Source organism: Gorilla gorilla, chromosome 19, assembly GCF_029281585.2.
Source record: "Gorilla gorilla gorilla isolate KB3781 chromosome 19, NHGRI_mGorGor1-v2.1_pri, whole genome shotgun sequence".
Classification (NCBI taxonomy): Eukaryota; Metazoa; Chordata; class Mammalia; order Primates; family Hominidae; genus Gorilla; species Gorilla gorilla.
This window is the reverse complement of record NC_073243.2, coordinates 111,593,934-111,606,782: the sequence shown is the minus strand read 5'-3', so window position 1 is coordinate 111,606,782 and position 12,849 is coordinate 111,593,934. Positions and strand designations below refer to the sequence as shown.

The window sequence follows — 12,849 nt, the reverse complement described above, 5'->3', positions numbered from 1 at the left end:
GTGTCAAAACCACGTCTCTACTAAAAATACAAAAATTAGTCGGGCGTAGTGGCATACATCTGCGATCCCAGCTACTTGGGAGGCTGAGGCAGGCAAACTGTTTGAACCCAGGAGGTGGAGGCTACAGTGAGCTGAGATTTCACCACTTCACTCCACCCTGGGCAACAGAGAGAGACTCTGTCTCAAAAAAAAAAAAAAAAAAAAAGATGCAAAAAGCACATTTCAACTTTGGAAGATGTATAGAGCAGTATAGAAATGTCCAGGAGACTCAGTTCCTTTCCTATCTTTGCACTCGGAAGTCATTGGTGCATGACTGGTGTTTATGTTGACAAAGACACATAGATACACCCACGCACAGAGCCTCACACACAGACACACACACAGCAGAGTCCACGGGCTGCAACAGCCCTGAAATAAAGGAGCATGGCTGAGAGGTCCCAACCACCGAGTGACCTTAGACATTGTCCCAGGCCTGGAGAAATGGAGCAGAGAGACAGGTGGTACCTGGAGAAATCCTTTGTCCATTTGCAAGTATGGATCTTTCCTCACTGCTTGATGTTTTGAAGTCTCTTCTTTGCGGGTATTAATTAGATACTCAAAGGTGGTCATCTTCTTGGCCTCTGGAAAGGGAAAAGGAGGAACAGGACAAGTTACCAGCCCTGCGGCTTTGCACGGCGCCCACAGGACAGCTCAGCAGGGTGGCCAGTGCCACTGATCTGGCCCCTGCACAGGGAGAACTGCTCCGCCCACCATGCAGGCCCTGTGAGGTCAGGATGAGTGCAGGTGCCTTGTGGGCCCAGGTCTGCAGCTAGCTGATGGTCAGCAGGAGGGGTCTGCAGCTGTGACCTGGGGAACGGTGCTGACCCACGCCCCCCCGCCTGCCAAGGCCTCATTGAGCTGCATTGTTAGTGGTGTCAGAGATGAGTTGTCTCTCACAGACCTGGGTCCCCCATACCATGCAGCCTGAGAGGTTGCTCCAGATCCCCTGGGATCGCTGGCAGGGGTAAGAGGCCAGCTCAGGAGGGGCCGCTCTGTCTGAGGGTCCAGGTGGCCTGTGGGGTTCCCCACATCTGGACACTGGGTGGGGCGCACCTTGGGATGCACAGAGACCCCTCAGTCGGAGGACCACGCAGTGGGGCGGCCACCCCGAGGTGCTGGCTAGCAGGTCCTGGGACCACACACTCCTGAGGGTGCTCAGAGCCCCAGGCCCAGGAGGTGAACACGAGTGCTGTGAGTGCCACTCAGCACAGCCTCTGATGGGGCTGAGACAGGTCACCATCCCTGCAGCCCTGCACAGTGCCCACAGGACAGCTCAGCAGGCCGGCCAGAGCCCCATCCACCCGGCCTGTCCTGCGGGCAGCAAAGCAGCCCAGGGAAGCAAAGCAAAACCTGATACACCCGTTTATCTAAAAGAGCCATCTTAACAAACATTAATAAAATGGGCTCTGCACCTATTTCAGCCACGAGCTTCCACGGAGGGGCCAAACTCTCCATGCTTCTTTCCCTAAACACCAACACCGTGAGAGCCGATGTCTTGTGACTATTTCTGGAGAATGGGACGGCCGCCCACAGAGGCCTATTTGCAGTGAGGAGCAGGTGGCGGTGGGCGCCCTGGGGAGCTGCCTGCGGCCAGCCCAGCCCTTACGGGATGCATCTCACCACAGCCTCTCCAGTCCTGTGAGGTAGAGAAGCAGCTCCTGGCTGTCCTGGAGTCACTGCCCAGGGAGGCTCTGGGTCACATGGGTGTGGACAGGCCTGGGCGTCCTGCTTCCAGGCATCCTGCCTCCCGCCCACAGCAGCCGCCTGCCTGTCCTTTCATGTTTCTGCCACACTTGGTCTGGGCTTTGCGTTCAAGAAGCCCGTTCCAAGTGCAGTGCCTGGCTCAGAGGACAGACCAGGTCGTCCCTCCCAGCCGCGCATGGCTTCAGGCCCACTGCACTTCCCTGCTCTGCCGCCTGAGGCAAGGGCCAGCTTCTCCGCAGCACAAGGGCCAGCCTCACTTGTTTGTGTCTCATTCTTCATCCTCTCCCCGCAGCGTGCAGGTGACCATGCCTCACCCAAAGAAGCCTGCAGCCCCCCACGTGCTCAGCACACAGTGGGCATTGACTATTTTAACCCAGGGAAACATTCTGTACACAAAGTTGGAAAAAAATGACAAGTGCAGACTTTGTATTACTGGGCAGTTTGAGCATCCCTTAATCTGCGGCGCATGTGGATGAGACCATGTGGCCTTGGCCCAACCTCGGCCGATTCTCCTGTTGTGGGGGACTCACCCTGACTCTAAGCATCTGAGGGTGAGAGATTTCCTGATAAGGACACATGATGAATTCTGGGTGCAGTGAAACTCCAGAAAAGCCTTCATAGATGGTAAACCCAAAAATATTTAAATATAAGAGAGATTGCTAGATAATTCTAGAAAGTACTTTTAAAAATATTCCTGATTCTAAGAGGAGTGGAGAGTTTTGAAGGAGGCCCAAATGACTTCTCACTCTTAAGGGTTGCAGCTTCAGGAACAGGCAGCCTGTAACATTCTACAAGGCAGACGCGCGTCTCCATGAAGTTACACCTGAGGCTTTAGTTCCATTCCATTCAGTAAACATATCCTAAGCACCTACTCTCTACAGGCACTGGCCTTGACATCCAAAATTAAAACTCTGAAAACAGCACATTCAGCTCTGTGTCCGTAGGATTTAATCCAGTGATTTTCACTGCACTTCCATTAAAAAAATTCAACCCTCAGGCAAGACAACAGTGACTGTAAGACGTGCGTTAGAGGTGTGTGTTTTAAAACCTCCCCAGGGTTGTGTGGGGACAGTGGTTTGTAGGGTAACCTGTGGTTATGAACAAGGAGGCTCTTGGTGGGGTGTGTTCATTCTGAGCTGGGCGTTCTCACCACAACTGCAGGCAGGGGCTGCTCTGGAGATGCAGGTGAGCCCAGAGCCTGAGCCACCCAACTCCCTCTGCCCTGACCAGGGGTTGGCCAAGCTGTCGGGAGCAGGGCATTCTTGGGGGCTGGCCTGGACACACTGCTGCCTGTGTCCACAGAAACCCCCTGAGAGGCCACAGCCTCGGGGCCACCACTGCCCAGAGAATGGAAGACGCTTTGCAGCTGGCCCACCATGACCAAAACGGCTGGTGCCAGGAGCAGGGAGGTTGTCGTTACTTCCAACACAGGTTTCCTTGGGGCTGGGGAGTTTACCCTCCCTCTTTCAGCAACATGACTGACCGCCTACCGCCGTGCCCACTGTGAGACCCAGCAAGACCACCAGCTCTCGCTTCAGCTGTTTGCTTAGTGGGTGACCTGCCTGTCATATTTTTCATTGTTAGAATTTCTACTTGTGCTTTTCTAAGTCCACCTGTTCTTATTTCATAATGTCCTGTTCTTGCCTAATAGATCCCATTCCATTGTTCTTATTTCATAATGTCCTGTTCTTGCCTAATAGATCCCATTCCATTGTTCTTATTTCATAATGTCCTGTTCTTGCCTAATAGGTTCCATTCCATTGTCTCTGAACATTTAAACTTGTTACTTCAAGCACCTGGCACCGCTCCTGCAGGTCTCGGCATGAGTTCAGCTTCTTGCTGGGCCTGCTGGGCCCTCATGGATTTAATTTCTTCCTGTGATTTGCCCTTTTTGTCCATGATCTCACTTCTGGGAGAGGCTGACCCTGAACACATGCGCACATGGGGGACAAAGACTCTGGCCCCAGGTGTGGGGGGCTCAGGGTTAGGGACATACTCAACTAGAGGTGTAAGATGAGCAACTCTGACCAACCAGGCTTGGGGGTACCAGGGGCTTAGGGTGGGGGACATACTCAGGTAGATGTGGAAGATGAGCAGCTGGCCCAGGTGCACCAAGCCAAGAAAGTCCAGCAGGAGCACGAGCATCCCGATGATCACGACTATCAGGGTCTGCACCTGCACCGGGAACAGAGGGAGGAACAGCAGCCACGTGTTCATATTCTTGACATCTGGGGAGACAAGGGAGAGACACTGTGTCCAGCACCTGCTGACGGGTGCCACATCAGGTGGACGTCACAGACCAGAGCTTGCTGGGGATGGGGCGGCGTGGGGACAGCCAGTGCGAGGGATGTCTCCCTGCCCAGGTGGATGCCTCCCTTACCTGAGTGCCCCGTAGGCCCTGCTGCCTGCGGTTGGTTTTCATGATCCCTGCTTTATGGATCTCGGAGGTGAGGCTCCAACAGGGTCACTAAGTGCCGGGGTCACAGTGGCCACCCTTTCCTGAGTGCTGGGGTCACAGCGCCCACCCCTTCCTCACTAAGTGCTGGGGTCACAGCGCCCACCCCTTCCTAAGTGCCGGGGTCACAGCGCCCACCCCTTCCTAAGTGCTGGGGTCACAGTGCCTGCCGGCTCTGCCGGGCCCCAGCACCCATCCCTTCCTAAGTGCCAGGGCCCCAGCACCCACCCCTTCCTTACTTAGTGCCAGGATCACAGTGCCCACCCCTTCCTTACTAAGTGCCGGGGTCACAGTGCCCACCCCTTCCTCACTAAGTGGCGGGGTAACAGTGCCCAACCCTTCCTCACTAAGTGCCAGGGCCCCAGCACCCACCCCTTCCTTACTTAGTGCCAGGGTCACAGTGCCCACCCCTTCCTATGTGCCGGGGTCACAGCGCCCACCCCTTCCTCACTAAGTGCCAGGGTCGCAGCACCCATCCCTTCCTTATTTAGTGCCAGGGTCACGGTGCCCACCCCTTCCTAAGTGCTGGGGTCACAGAGCCTGCCAGCTCTGCCAGGCCCCAGCACCCATCCCTTCCTCATGGCCCACTCTGTGTCCCTGGACCCGCTGCACCCTAAAACAGCCGCCTTCAAATAGAACAGGAAAGCCACAGCTCTCGCCTGGGGTCATTTCTAAGATATGGTCCTCTGTGACACTGGGCTGCCAACACTCAAAACCACAACACTTCCAAAAATCAGGCGTAATGCAGAACGGCAGAGGGCCGGGCAAGGCAGAATGGCAGAGGGCCGGGCAAGGCAGAATGGCAGAGGGATGGATTCAGCATGGATGTCTTTGGGTGACAGACCCTCTCTGGAACTGGCGGCCTCGGGGGCCATCCTAGAAGGCAAACACCACACTCAGCCTGACAGGACTGCAGCTCCATGTGCCTGGGCCGGGCTGGACCCCATGCTGCCCCCCTTAGCCAGTGACATCATGATGAGTTCAGCCCATGAGAACAAGGAGCTGCTTTGCTCAGGGCTCTGCTGGTTTTGAAGCCCTGCAGAATCATCTGGAACAGCAAACCCAGGAATTCACTCAGGCCACAATGAATGAATTCACACAGAGACACTGGCACTGCCATATGGAAGCAGCATGTTCCAGGAGAGAAGGCAGCACATGCCATCTTGGCCACCTCTGCTCTCTCACTTTCCCCTGGCATCCCCCACAAGGAGAGCCCAGACAACATGGTGGCTGCTGGGGAAGGTGAGTTGCTACAGGGGGAAGAAGAACGCAACAGGCATCGTCCTGGGCTTGGGTCCGCTGAGGTCAGGGCCTCGCCAGGGTGGAGCTGGCTTTCAGGAAGTGCTTCAGAAGTGGCTGTGAGGCCCTGGAGGCATCAGTCACGCTTCGAAGTGGAAGGAGGAGCTTTACGGCCTTCCACATGGAGCTGGCAAAGCTCATCCTTGAAAAAAATGTCACAACATGTTGGCTCCGGAATGTTCTGGAACAAGGGGCAGGCAAGTCCTCCCTGTCTCGCCACCCGGGCTGTGTGCAGTGCGGGTGCAGCCATGCCTGGGGCCAAGACTGGCAGTCTTGTCCTAAACCCCGAGGGGCTTCTCTGGCCCAGGTCCTCCTGGTCAGGGTCCCGGCGCTGCTGCAATAAATATATCAAATGATGGCAGGTGGGGGCAGCTTCTACAGCAGACTCTTGCAGTCTGAGGCAGGTAGGGCTCTGACGTCCAGCTGCAGGACAGGTGGGCGCGCTGCCTCCGCAGGGTCCAGGGAGGTCCTCCCACCTCTGCGAGCTCCTGTGGCTCCAGGCGACCCCGGGCTGTGGCTGTGTGACTCCACCCCTGCCTCCATCCTCACGAGGCCGCCTCCCCTCTGCATCTCTCCTTTCTCTTACAAGCACACTCGTGGCTGGATTTGGGCCCACTGGGACATCCCAGCGCGACCCTCCCACCTCAGATCTTAAGTCACAGCCACAGGCCCATTTCCCGAGGATGCTGGCATCACGGGATCTGGGTTAGGCGTGGACTCGCCTCTGGAGCCCACAGTCCTCACCGCCACGTCTCTCCAGTGGCTCAGTGTGAGCATCCGTTCCCGAGGCCCAGGCTCCGGGCCCACTTGGCCAAGGGCCTCAGCGCACCGCAGCCTACAGCCCAGCACCCTCAGCGCTGCCTCCACTCTCCCTCCCCATGGGCTGCTCCTGCAGGATGGGCACCCCCACCCTCCCACAGCTACATGGCCCCACAGGATGGTGTGACAGGTGCTACAGGGCTGACTGCGGAGGGCAGGGGCAGAGGTGGACCCCACTGTCTCTCGCCTGACACGACCTGGCAGCATCCACAGAGCAGCGTGGCCAGCGCCCTCCCCGAGCCTGCCTCCTGTGCGCTGGGGGCTGCTGAGCTGTATGGACACTGGGCTGCTGCCGTCGGGCCAGGTCAGAGCCTGCCTGGGGCTGCCTGCCCCGGCCTCTCCCTGGGACAAGAGGGGCCGACCACCCCAGACCCGATACTACCACCCGGAAAGACGGCTGGAGGCGAGGATGAGGCCCCCTGAGAGTGGCGGCCACGTACCTTCATACTTGGGGTCCGTGCGGAGCACCCTGGGGTTCACAAGGTACTGGACGAGGACGTACAGCAGGATGGCGATCAGGCAGAGCATGCCAGCTGTGGCCGAGGCCACAGTGCTGAAGAAGAACCTGCCGGGAGACACACAGGCAGGCATGGGGGTGGGGACGTGGGAGCAGTGGGGGCGCAGGGGCAGGTGTGGAGGGCACAGGGGCAGGGGTGTGCACAGGGTGGGCAGGGGTGGGTGTGGGGGACACGGGTAGGGGACACACAAAGGCAGGCGTGGGGCATGCAGGGGCATGCGGGGCATGTGGGACAGGTGTGGGGACGGGGAGGCGGGCAGGGACACGCAGGGCATCTGGGGCAGGGGCGGGGGCATGTAGGGCAGGTGTGGGGGGCGCAGGGGTGGGGACGCACAGGGCATCTGGAGCCCATAGGGTGGAGGTGACAGGTCAGTGTCGGCGTCCACTTGAGGGCGCCTGGCCACCACCCAACGCTGGCCTCAAACCCTGCTCCCGACCGCGCCTGGAAGCTCAGGCTCCTGTCTCTGTCCCATCCTGTGACACCCCCCCAGGTCTCCAGGCCTCTCGCTGGAGAGGGGTGGCCGTGGGACATTCCCACCAGCACACCGCCCGACAATTCAGGCAGCGCTTCTTGCAAACGTGATTGCCTTTAATCCCCACAAGGAACAAGGAGGTTGTGAGGAGGGGGAACCACCCCTTTTCATGAGTGGGGAAAGGGAGGTCAGAGATGCGGTGTGACTCGCCCAAGCCTACCAGTGGAGCATGAGGGTCACACGGCGTCTCCAGTGTCACAGCTCTGGGGCCTCTGCCCGCACCTCCCTACTCCACCTGATGCAGACAGGGCTCCCTACCAGCCAAGGAGCACGCGGGCTGGGTCCACTCAGGGGGCCCTGAGCATGGTCTGTGCTGGGGTCTCCATGGCACCATGCTAGGCAAAGGCACTGAAGCCAGGGAAGGGGAGAGCCATGAGAGTGCCGTGGCACCCAGGAGGGCCTGCAGGCTCAGGGACCTGGATCTCTGCACCCAAAGGGAACTCGGGCTGAGGAGGCCCTGGAGGAGCCCGGTCACTCCTCGGCTGCAGTCCCCCCTTCTCCAAGGGTCTCGTGCAAATCTGAGCCAAAAGCGATGTCCATGCTGTAGACGTGAGACCAAATCCACTCCCAGTCTCTCGTCTTTGCTCAAAAGATGCAGAGAATAATCCATCCAGAAAAACCAATTCTGGGCAGCAGTTCCTGGAACATACTTTGACTAAACCATCTTCCCTTGGTCTTTCTGCCATGATGATATTTTTTAAAAAGTATCCTTTAACCTCCTGTAATCTTTTCCATTGTATTATCTTCACCTAAGCTTGTTTAAATCCCTTTTCTATTTTCAACTGGAGGACAGAGCATGAATGCCGCAGTTGTCCGAAGAGGCAGTTAGGGCACAGCTGCCTTCCCCGCGCTCCTCCTCCCTCCAAGAGCCTTCTGGATAATCCAGGGGTGAGGGGTGGCTCCGGGCATGAGCGGCTCCCTGACTGCTGCTCCCTCACACTGCCTTCCCTCTCACAGCTTAGGTTTCCAAAGCAGCAGCCCCTCCAGGCAGCGGACACGCCCTACCCTGCCCCCAGTCCTCCTGGGCTTGAGCCCACTTGTGGGGAGTAAAGACCCCTCATCCTCATCCTACTCTCTGGACAGGATTCCCCTCTTCATCCAGGAAAGAAGGCAGGTCTCTAAGACCACAGAGACCAAAGCCCACAGGATGGGGCAGAGCCATTCACGCGGGGCCTCCTCTCCCCGCAGCACCCAGGGCCACTCTCCTCTTGGTTAGCACAGCCTCCTGCCCCTGCTGCCTGTGTTTAACCTGCAGAGTCCGAGGCCAGCGCTCGCAGTCTTCCCAGGACACCAGGGCCGCCTGCCTTCTTTCCGTCCCCCTTCCTCTCTTATCACTACGAAGTATGCAGCCTCCCTCACAGGGGCTCTGCCATCAGCTGGGCCTCCCTGCGGGGGCTCCGCCATCAGCTCGCCCTCCCTCGCAGGGGCTCTGCCATCAGCGCCTCAACTTTCCTCATCTTGCTCTCAATGCCGTTGCTCTCTCCGCCTCTGGCGGATGAAGGGACAGAAGCGAGGTTGGTACAGATGCCGGCGTTGGCTGCTGCCTGGAGTCGAGGGTACCCATGACCCTAGCCCTGCTCTCCTGATGCCCCTTTCCCACACACAGGCGGTGTGTATACTTGGCGCCCACGTGGTCCCTCTCCAGCACCCCTCCTGAGGAAGGCAGACCCTCTCCTTGCCACCTGCCTGTGGGCCCTCACCCCCTCACCTTCCCCACCAGGACCCGCCGGATTGAGCCAGCTCGAGGCACCAGAGCAGAATGAGTCCAGAAGGAAGTGGCACCTGGGGCTAGCGTGAGCCAGAGAAGCTGGCCCCACCTTGGCCATCGTGGAGCTGCTCTTCTCCAGGGGAGGAGGCGGGTGGGTCTCCCCGACCCCTACCATCTCACACAGCATCTGAACTCGCTGTGCAGTCATGCAACCTCTCTGTCCCTGCTGGGCTGCTCAGCCTCTCTGGACACATGCTGTGCTCCAGACGGGATGGCAGGGAGGCAGGGCAGGTACCCCCCGGCGTGTCCTTTGACAGGCAACGTTGGTCCCCACTCCCACGCACAAGAAGGCCTCTTTCAGGTCAGCACGGAGTAGCTGGGGAGCACGCGTGGTTCTTTTGCCTGGTGATCTTCACAACACAGTGCTGCAGACAGCCGGGGCTCAGCACACGGGGCCTTGAGAGTCTCTGGATCCTCCACTGTGCTCAGGGGAAACACCTCTCGTCTATGAGCCTCCACCGTGCTCAGGGGAAACACCTCTCGTCTATGAGCCTCCACCGTGCTCAGGGGAAACACCTCTCGTCTATGAGCCTCCACCGTGCTCAGGGAAAAACCCCTCTCGTCTATGAGCCTCCACCGTGCTCAGGGGAAACCCCTCTCGTCTATGAGCCTCCACCGTGCTCAGGGGAAACCCCTCTCGTCTATGAGCCTTCACCGTGCTCAGGGAAAAACACCTCTCGTCTATGAGCCTCCACCGTGCTCAGGGAAAAACACCTCTCGTCTATGAGCCTCCACCGTGCTCAGGGGAAACACCTCTCACCTGTGAGCCTCCACCGTGCTCAGGGGAAACACCTCTCGTCTATGAGCCTCCACCGTGCTCAGGGGAAACACCTCTCGTCTATGAGCCTCCACCGTGCTCAGGGGAAACACCTCTCGTCTATGAGCCTCCACCGTCCTCAGTGGAAACACCTCTCGTCTGTGAGCCTCCACCGTGCTCAGGGGAAACACCTCTCGTCTGTGAGCCTCCACCGTGCTCAGGGGAAACACCTCTCGTCTGTCAGCCTCCACCGTGCTCAGGGGAAACACCTCTCGTCTATGAGCCTCCACCGTCCTCAGTGGAAACACCTCTCGTCTATGAGCCTCCACCGTCCTCAGTGGAAACACCTCTCACCTGTGAGCCTCCACCGTGCTCAGGGGAAACACCTCTCCTCCATCTGCACTGGGTGCCCACTGCTCTTCTGTAGCCCCACCCTTGCACTGGATGGGCCTCAGCCTGGGTGGAGAGAAGGCAGCCCAGCCCAGGACAGCCTGGTCAGGAGGCCTCAGCCAGCGTGGCCCCGCAAGTGCCCACGGGGGACCTCCAGGAACTTACTCTGTGCGGACGAGCTTGTCCAGGGATGGCTGCACCACAGCCCCAGAGCCAGACAGGAGGCCGGGGCATGCAGGCACCAAGCGCCACCACATCAGGACAGGGATGCGGCCCCAAGAGAACCCTCCACCCTTTCAACATGAGGACCCCTGCCCACAGACCCCTCCCTTCCAAATTCCCCCAAGCCTGGCCCGTGCCGGCCGTCCCTGCTGTGCCCCTCACCAGTAATTCTGGCTTCCCACGCAGTTGTTGATCCATTTGCAGTGGTGGTCGAAGCCAGACACACACTTATTGCAGGAAATGCAGTGTTTGGTTTTCTTGTTCCCGGAGGGATGAATTGGGGAACACCTGTCAGGCCCCAAGTGCACAGGTTGGGGCAGGGCCAGAGGTCCATCACTGGAAGCCAGGTGCCTCGGAGGAACCAGCCCTGTGTGGCCTGGGGAGAGGGCGTCCAGCAGGGAATGGGAGGCTGGGGGAGGGTGTTGAGGCCTGTGGGGAGCAGGAGAAGCAGGGCAGCTGTGGGCAGAGGTAGCCACAGAGCAGGAGGAGCTGTGTCTGTGGCCGCCCTGAGCGTAGACCCTCCACCAGACTTCCTACACCAGCCTCACTCTGGGTCATGGCCCTGGAGGAGGCCGCGCCTGCCCCATGGTGCCAGGAGTTGAGGCCGGGGGCTTGGATCCCACCTGCGCCTACAGGGCCTCCCTTGCAGCCGACAGCAGCCCTGTAGCCACCCCCTAGGCCATCACAGAGGCCTCCAGGGCCCCTGGAGACACTGGAACCCTTACCTCCCTCTTTCCTAGGGGCTTGTCTTGAAACTCCCCAAGAAAGACAGTGCTCTCTTGCTCTGGGACCTCAGGGGAGGGACCTCGTGCACAAAATCCACTGAGGACCAAACATGCCTGAGTGCTGCTGCGTTTCATTCCAGGGGAGCAGCAGGTCACCTGCAGGTGACAGACCCAGCCCTCCAGTCTCAGCCCTGCCTGTGGAGGAGTTGGGGCGGCCCGGCACTGCGCCCAGTTCACAGCGAGATGAGGGGCTATCCACCGGCAGCCACAGGGCCGGGCCCTGGAAGCTCCATTAGCATCAGCTGCGGCCATGGCACGGGCCCTGAAGGGCCAGCAGTGACCTGAGCACCAGGCCCCTGGAGGTGACCTTGACACCTTGGGGCCTCGGCGAGGGCGGGCACTCACACGGTGACCTTGCACAGGTGGCAGAACTGATTCTGGATCACGTGTGCATGTTTTGATCTGTCGAAGATGGGCATGGGCTGAGAATAGTTCTTCATGAGTCTGACATTGGAGTCGGCCGGGTCGATGCAGGAGGCAATCAGGTGGATGACGAGGTGGAAGGAGAAGATCCCCCCGGTCACCTGGCATGTCAAAGAAGAACCTGGCCCAGGGCGTGGTCAGCCTGGCACGAGGTGTCCCCGTGAGGCCCAAGGGCCCAGATGAGGCGCGGCCGCTGGTCAGCCCTGCTCACCCAGCCCTGCACACCTGAGCCCTGCTCACATGGCCCTGCTCACGCAGCCCTGCACACCCAGCCCTGCACACCTGAGCCCTGCTCACATGACCCTGCTCACGCAGCCCTGCTCGCCCAGGCCTAGAGGAGATGAGGCCACACATCGGCCCTGCACACACAGCCCTGCTCACCCAGGCCTAGAGGAGATGACGCCACCCATCAGCCCTGCACACACAGCCCTGCTCACCCAGGCCTAGAGGAGATGAGGCTACCCATTGGCCCTGGACACACAGCCCTGTGCCAGTCAGGGACTGGGAAGGCTGCCCCATGCCCCTTTTGGTTCATCCCTGTTGGACACAGGGCAAATCCCCCACAGAATGCACCGCACCCCCAGAGGCTCAGTCAGCCCAGCCAAGCACAGTGACCCCAAAACCCTTTATAGCTTGAGGGACAGAGGAGGACCAGAGGAGGGACACCCCAGGTGTAAACACAGCCAGATGCAGCCCCAAAGGCCCTGGAGGAGCCTGGGTTCTTTCATACCAGAGACCCCTGAGCACTAGGAGAGCAGCACAGCCTCAGACAGGAGGAGCAGGGGGAGGAGGGAGGGAGCTGCACAACCTACCTGCTCCCTCTAGACCCCAGACAGCTCGCTCATGGACCCTCTCCCCGAGACTAGCTCAGGGAAACACCCCCTAGACTCACTCAGGGATCCCAGACTCATTCAGGGACTCCAGACTCTCTCAGGGACCCCCGACTCACTCAGGGACCCTGGGCCTCTGTCTTGGGCCCTCTGGGCTTGGAGCCTGGCTGCAGGGGCACTGGGGAGGGGGTCCTTGTCCCCTGGAGCCAGGAGAAGCTGGGCTCCCCGTGCCTGGGACGTCAGCTCCCGCCCTCAGATCCTGGCTCCCTCCTCCTCTCACCCTGGGACCAACAGACTCCCCATGGCAA

At 59.4% G+C, this 12,849-nt stretch overlaps 1 protein-coding gene across 8 annotated transcripts in view; it reads right to left on the bottom strand.

Moving 5' to 3' along the window:
* LOC115931263 (probable palmitoyltransferase ZDHHC11B) overlaps positions 1-12,849 on the bottom strand; it is an 80,786-nt gene that overhangs the window by 43,451 nt on the left and 24,486 nt on the right. For all 8 annotated transcript variants that reach the window (XR_010131862.1, XM_063700880.1, XM_063700879.1 and 5 more), the window contains 5 exons: positions 11,634-11,812; positions 10,666-10,932; positions 6,757-6,881; positions 3,816-3,971; positions 505-620 (listed from right to left, as the gene is read on the bottom strand). Coding sequence is in view for 7 of the 8 variants with exons in the window: in XM_063700880.1 (XP_063556950.1) it covers positions 505-620; positions 3,816-3,971; positions 6,757-6,881; positions 10,666-10,932; positions 11,634-11,812 (843 nt within the window). In the remaining variant the exon portion in view is untranslated. The remainder of the gene's footprint in view (positions 1-504; positions 621-3,815; positions 3,972-6,756; positions 6,882-10,665; positions 10,933-11,633; positions 11,813-12,849) is intronic.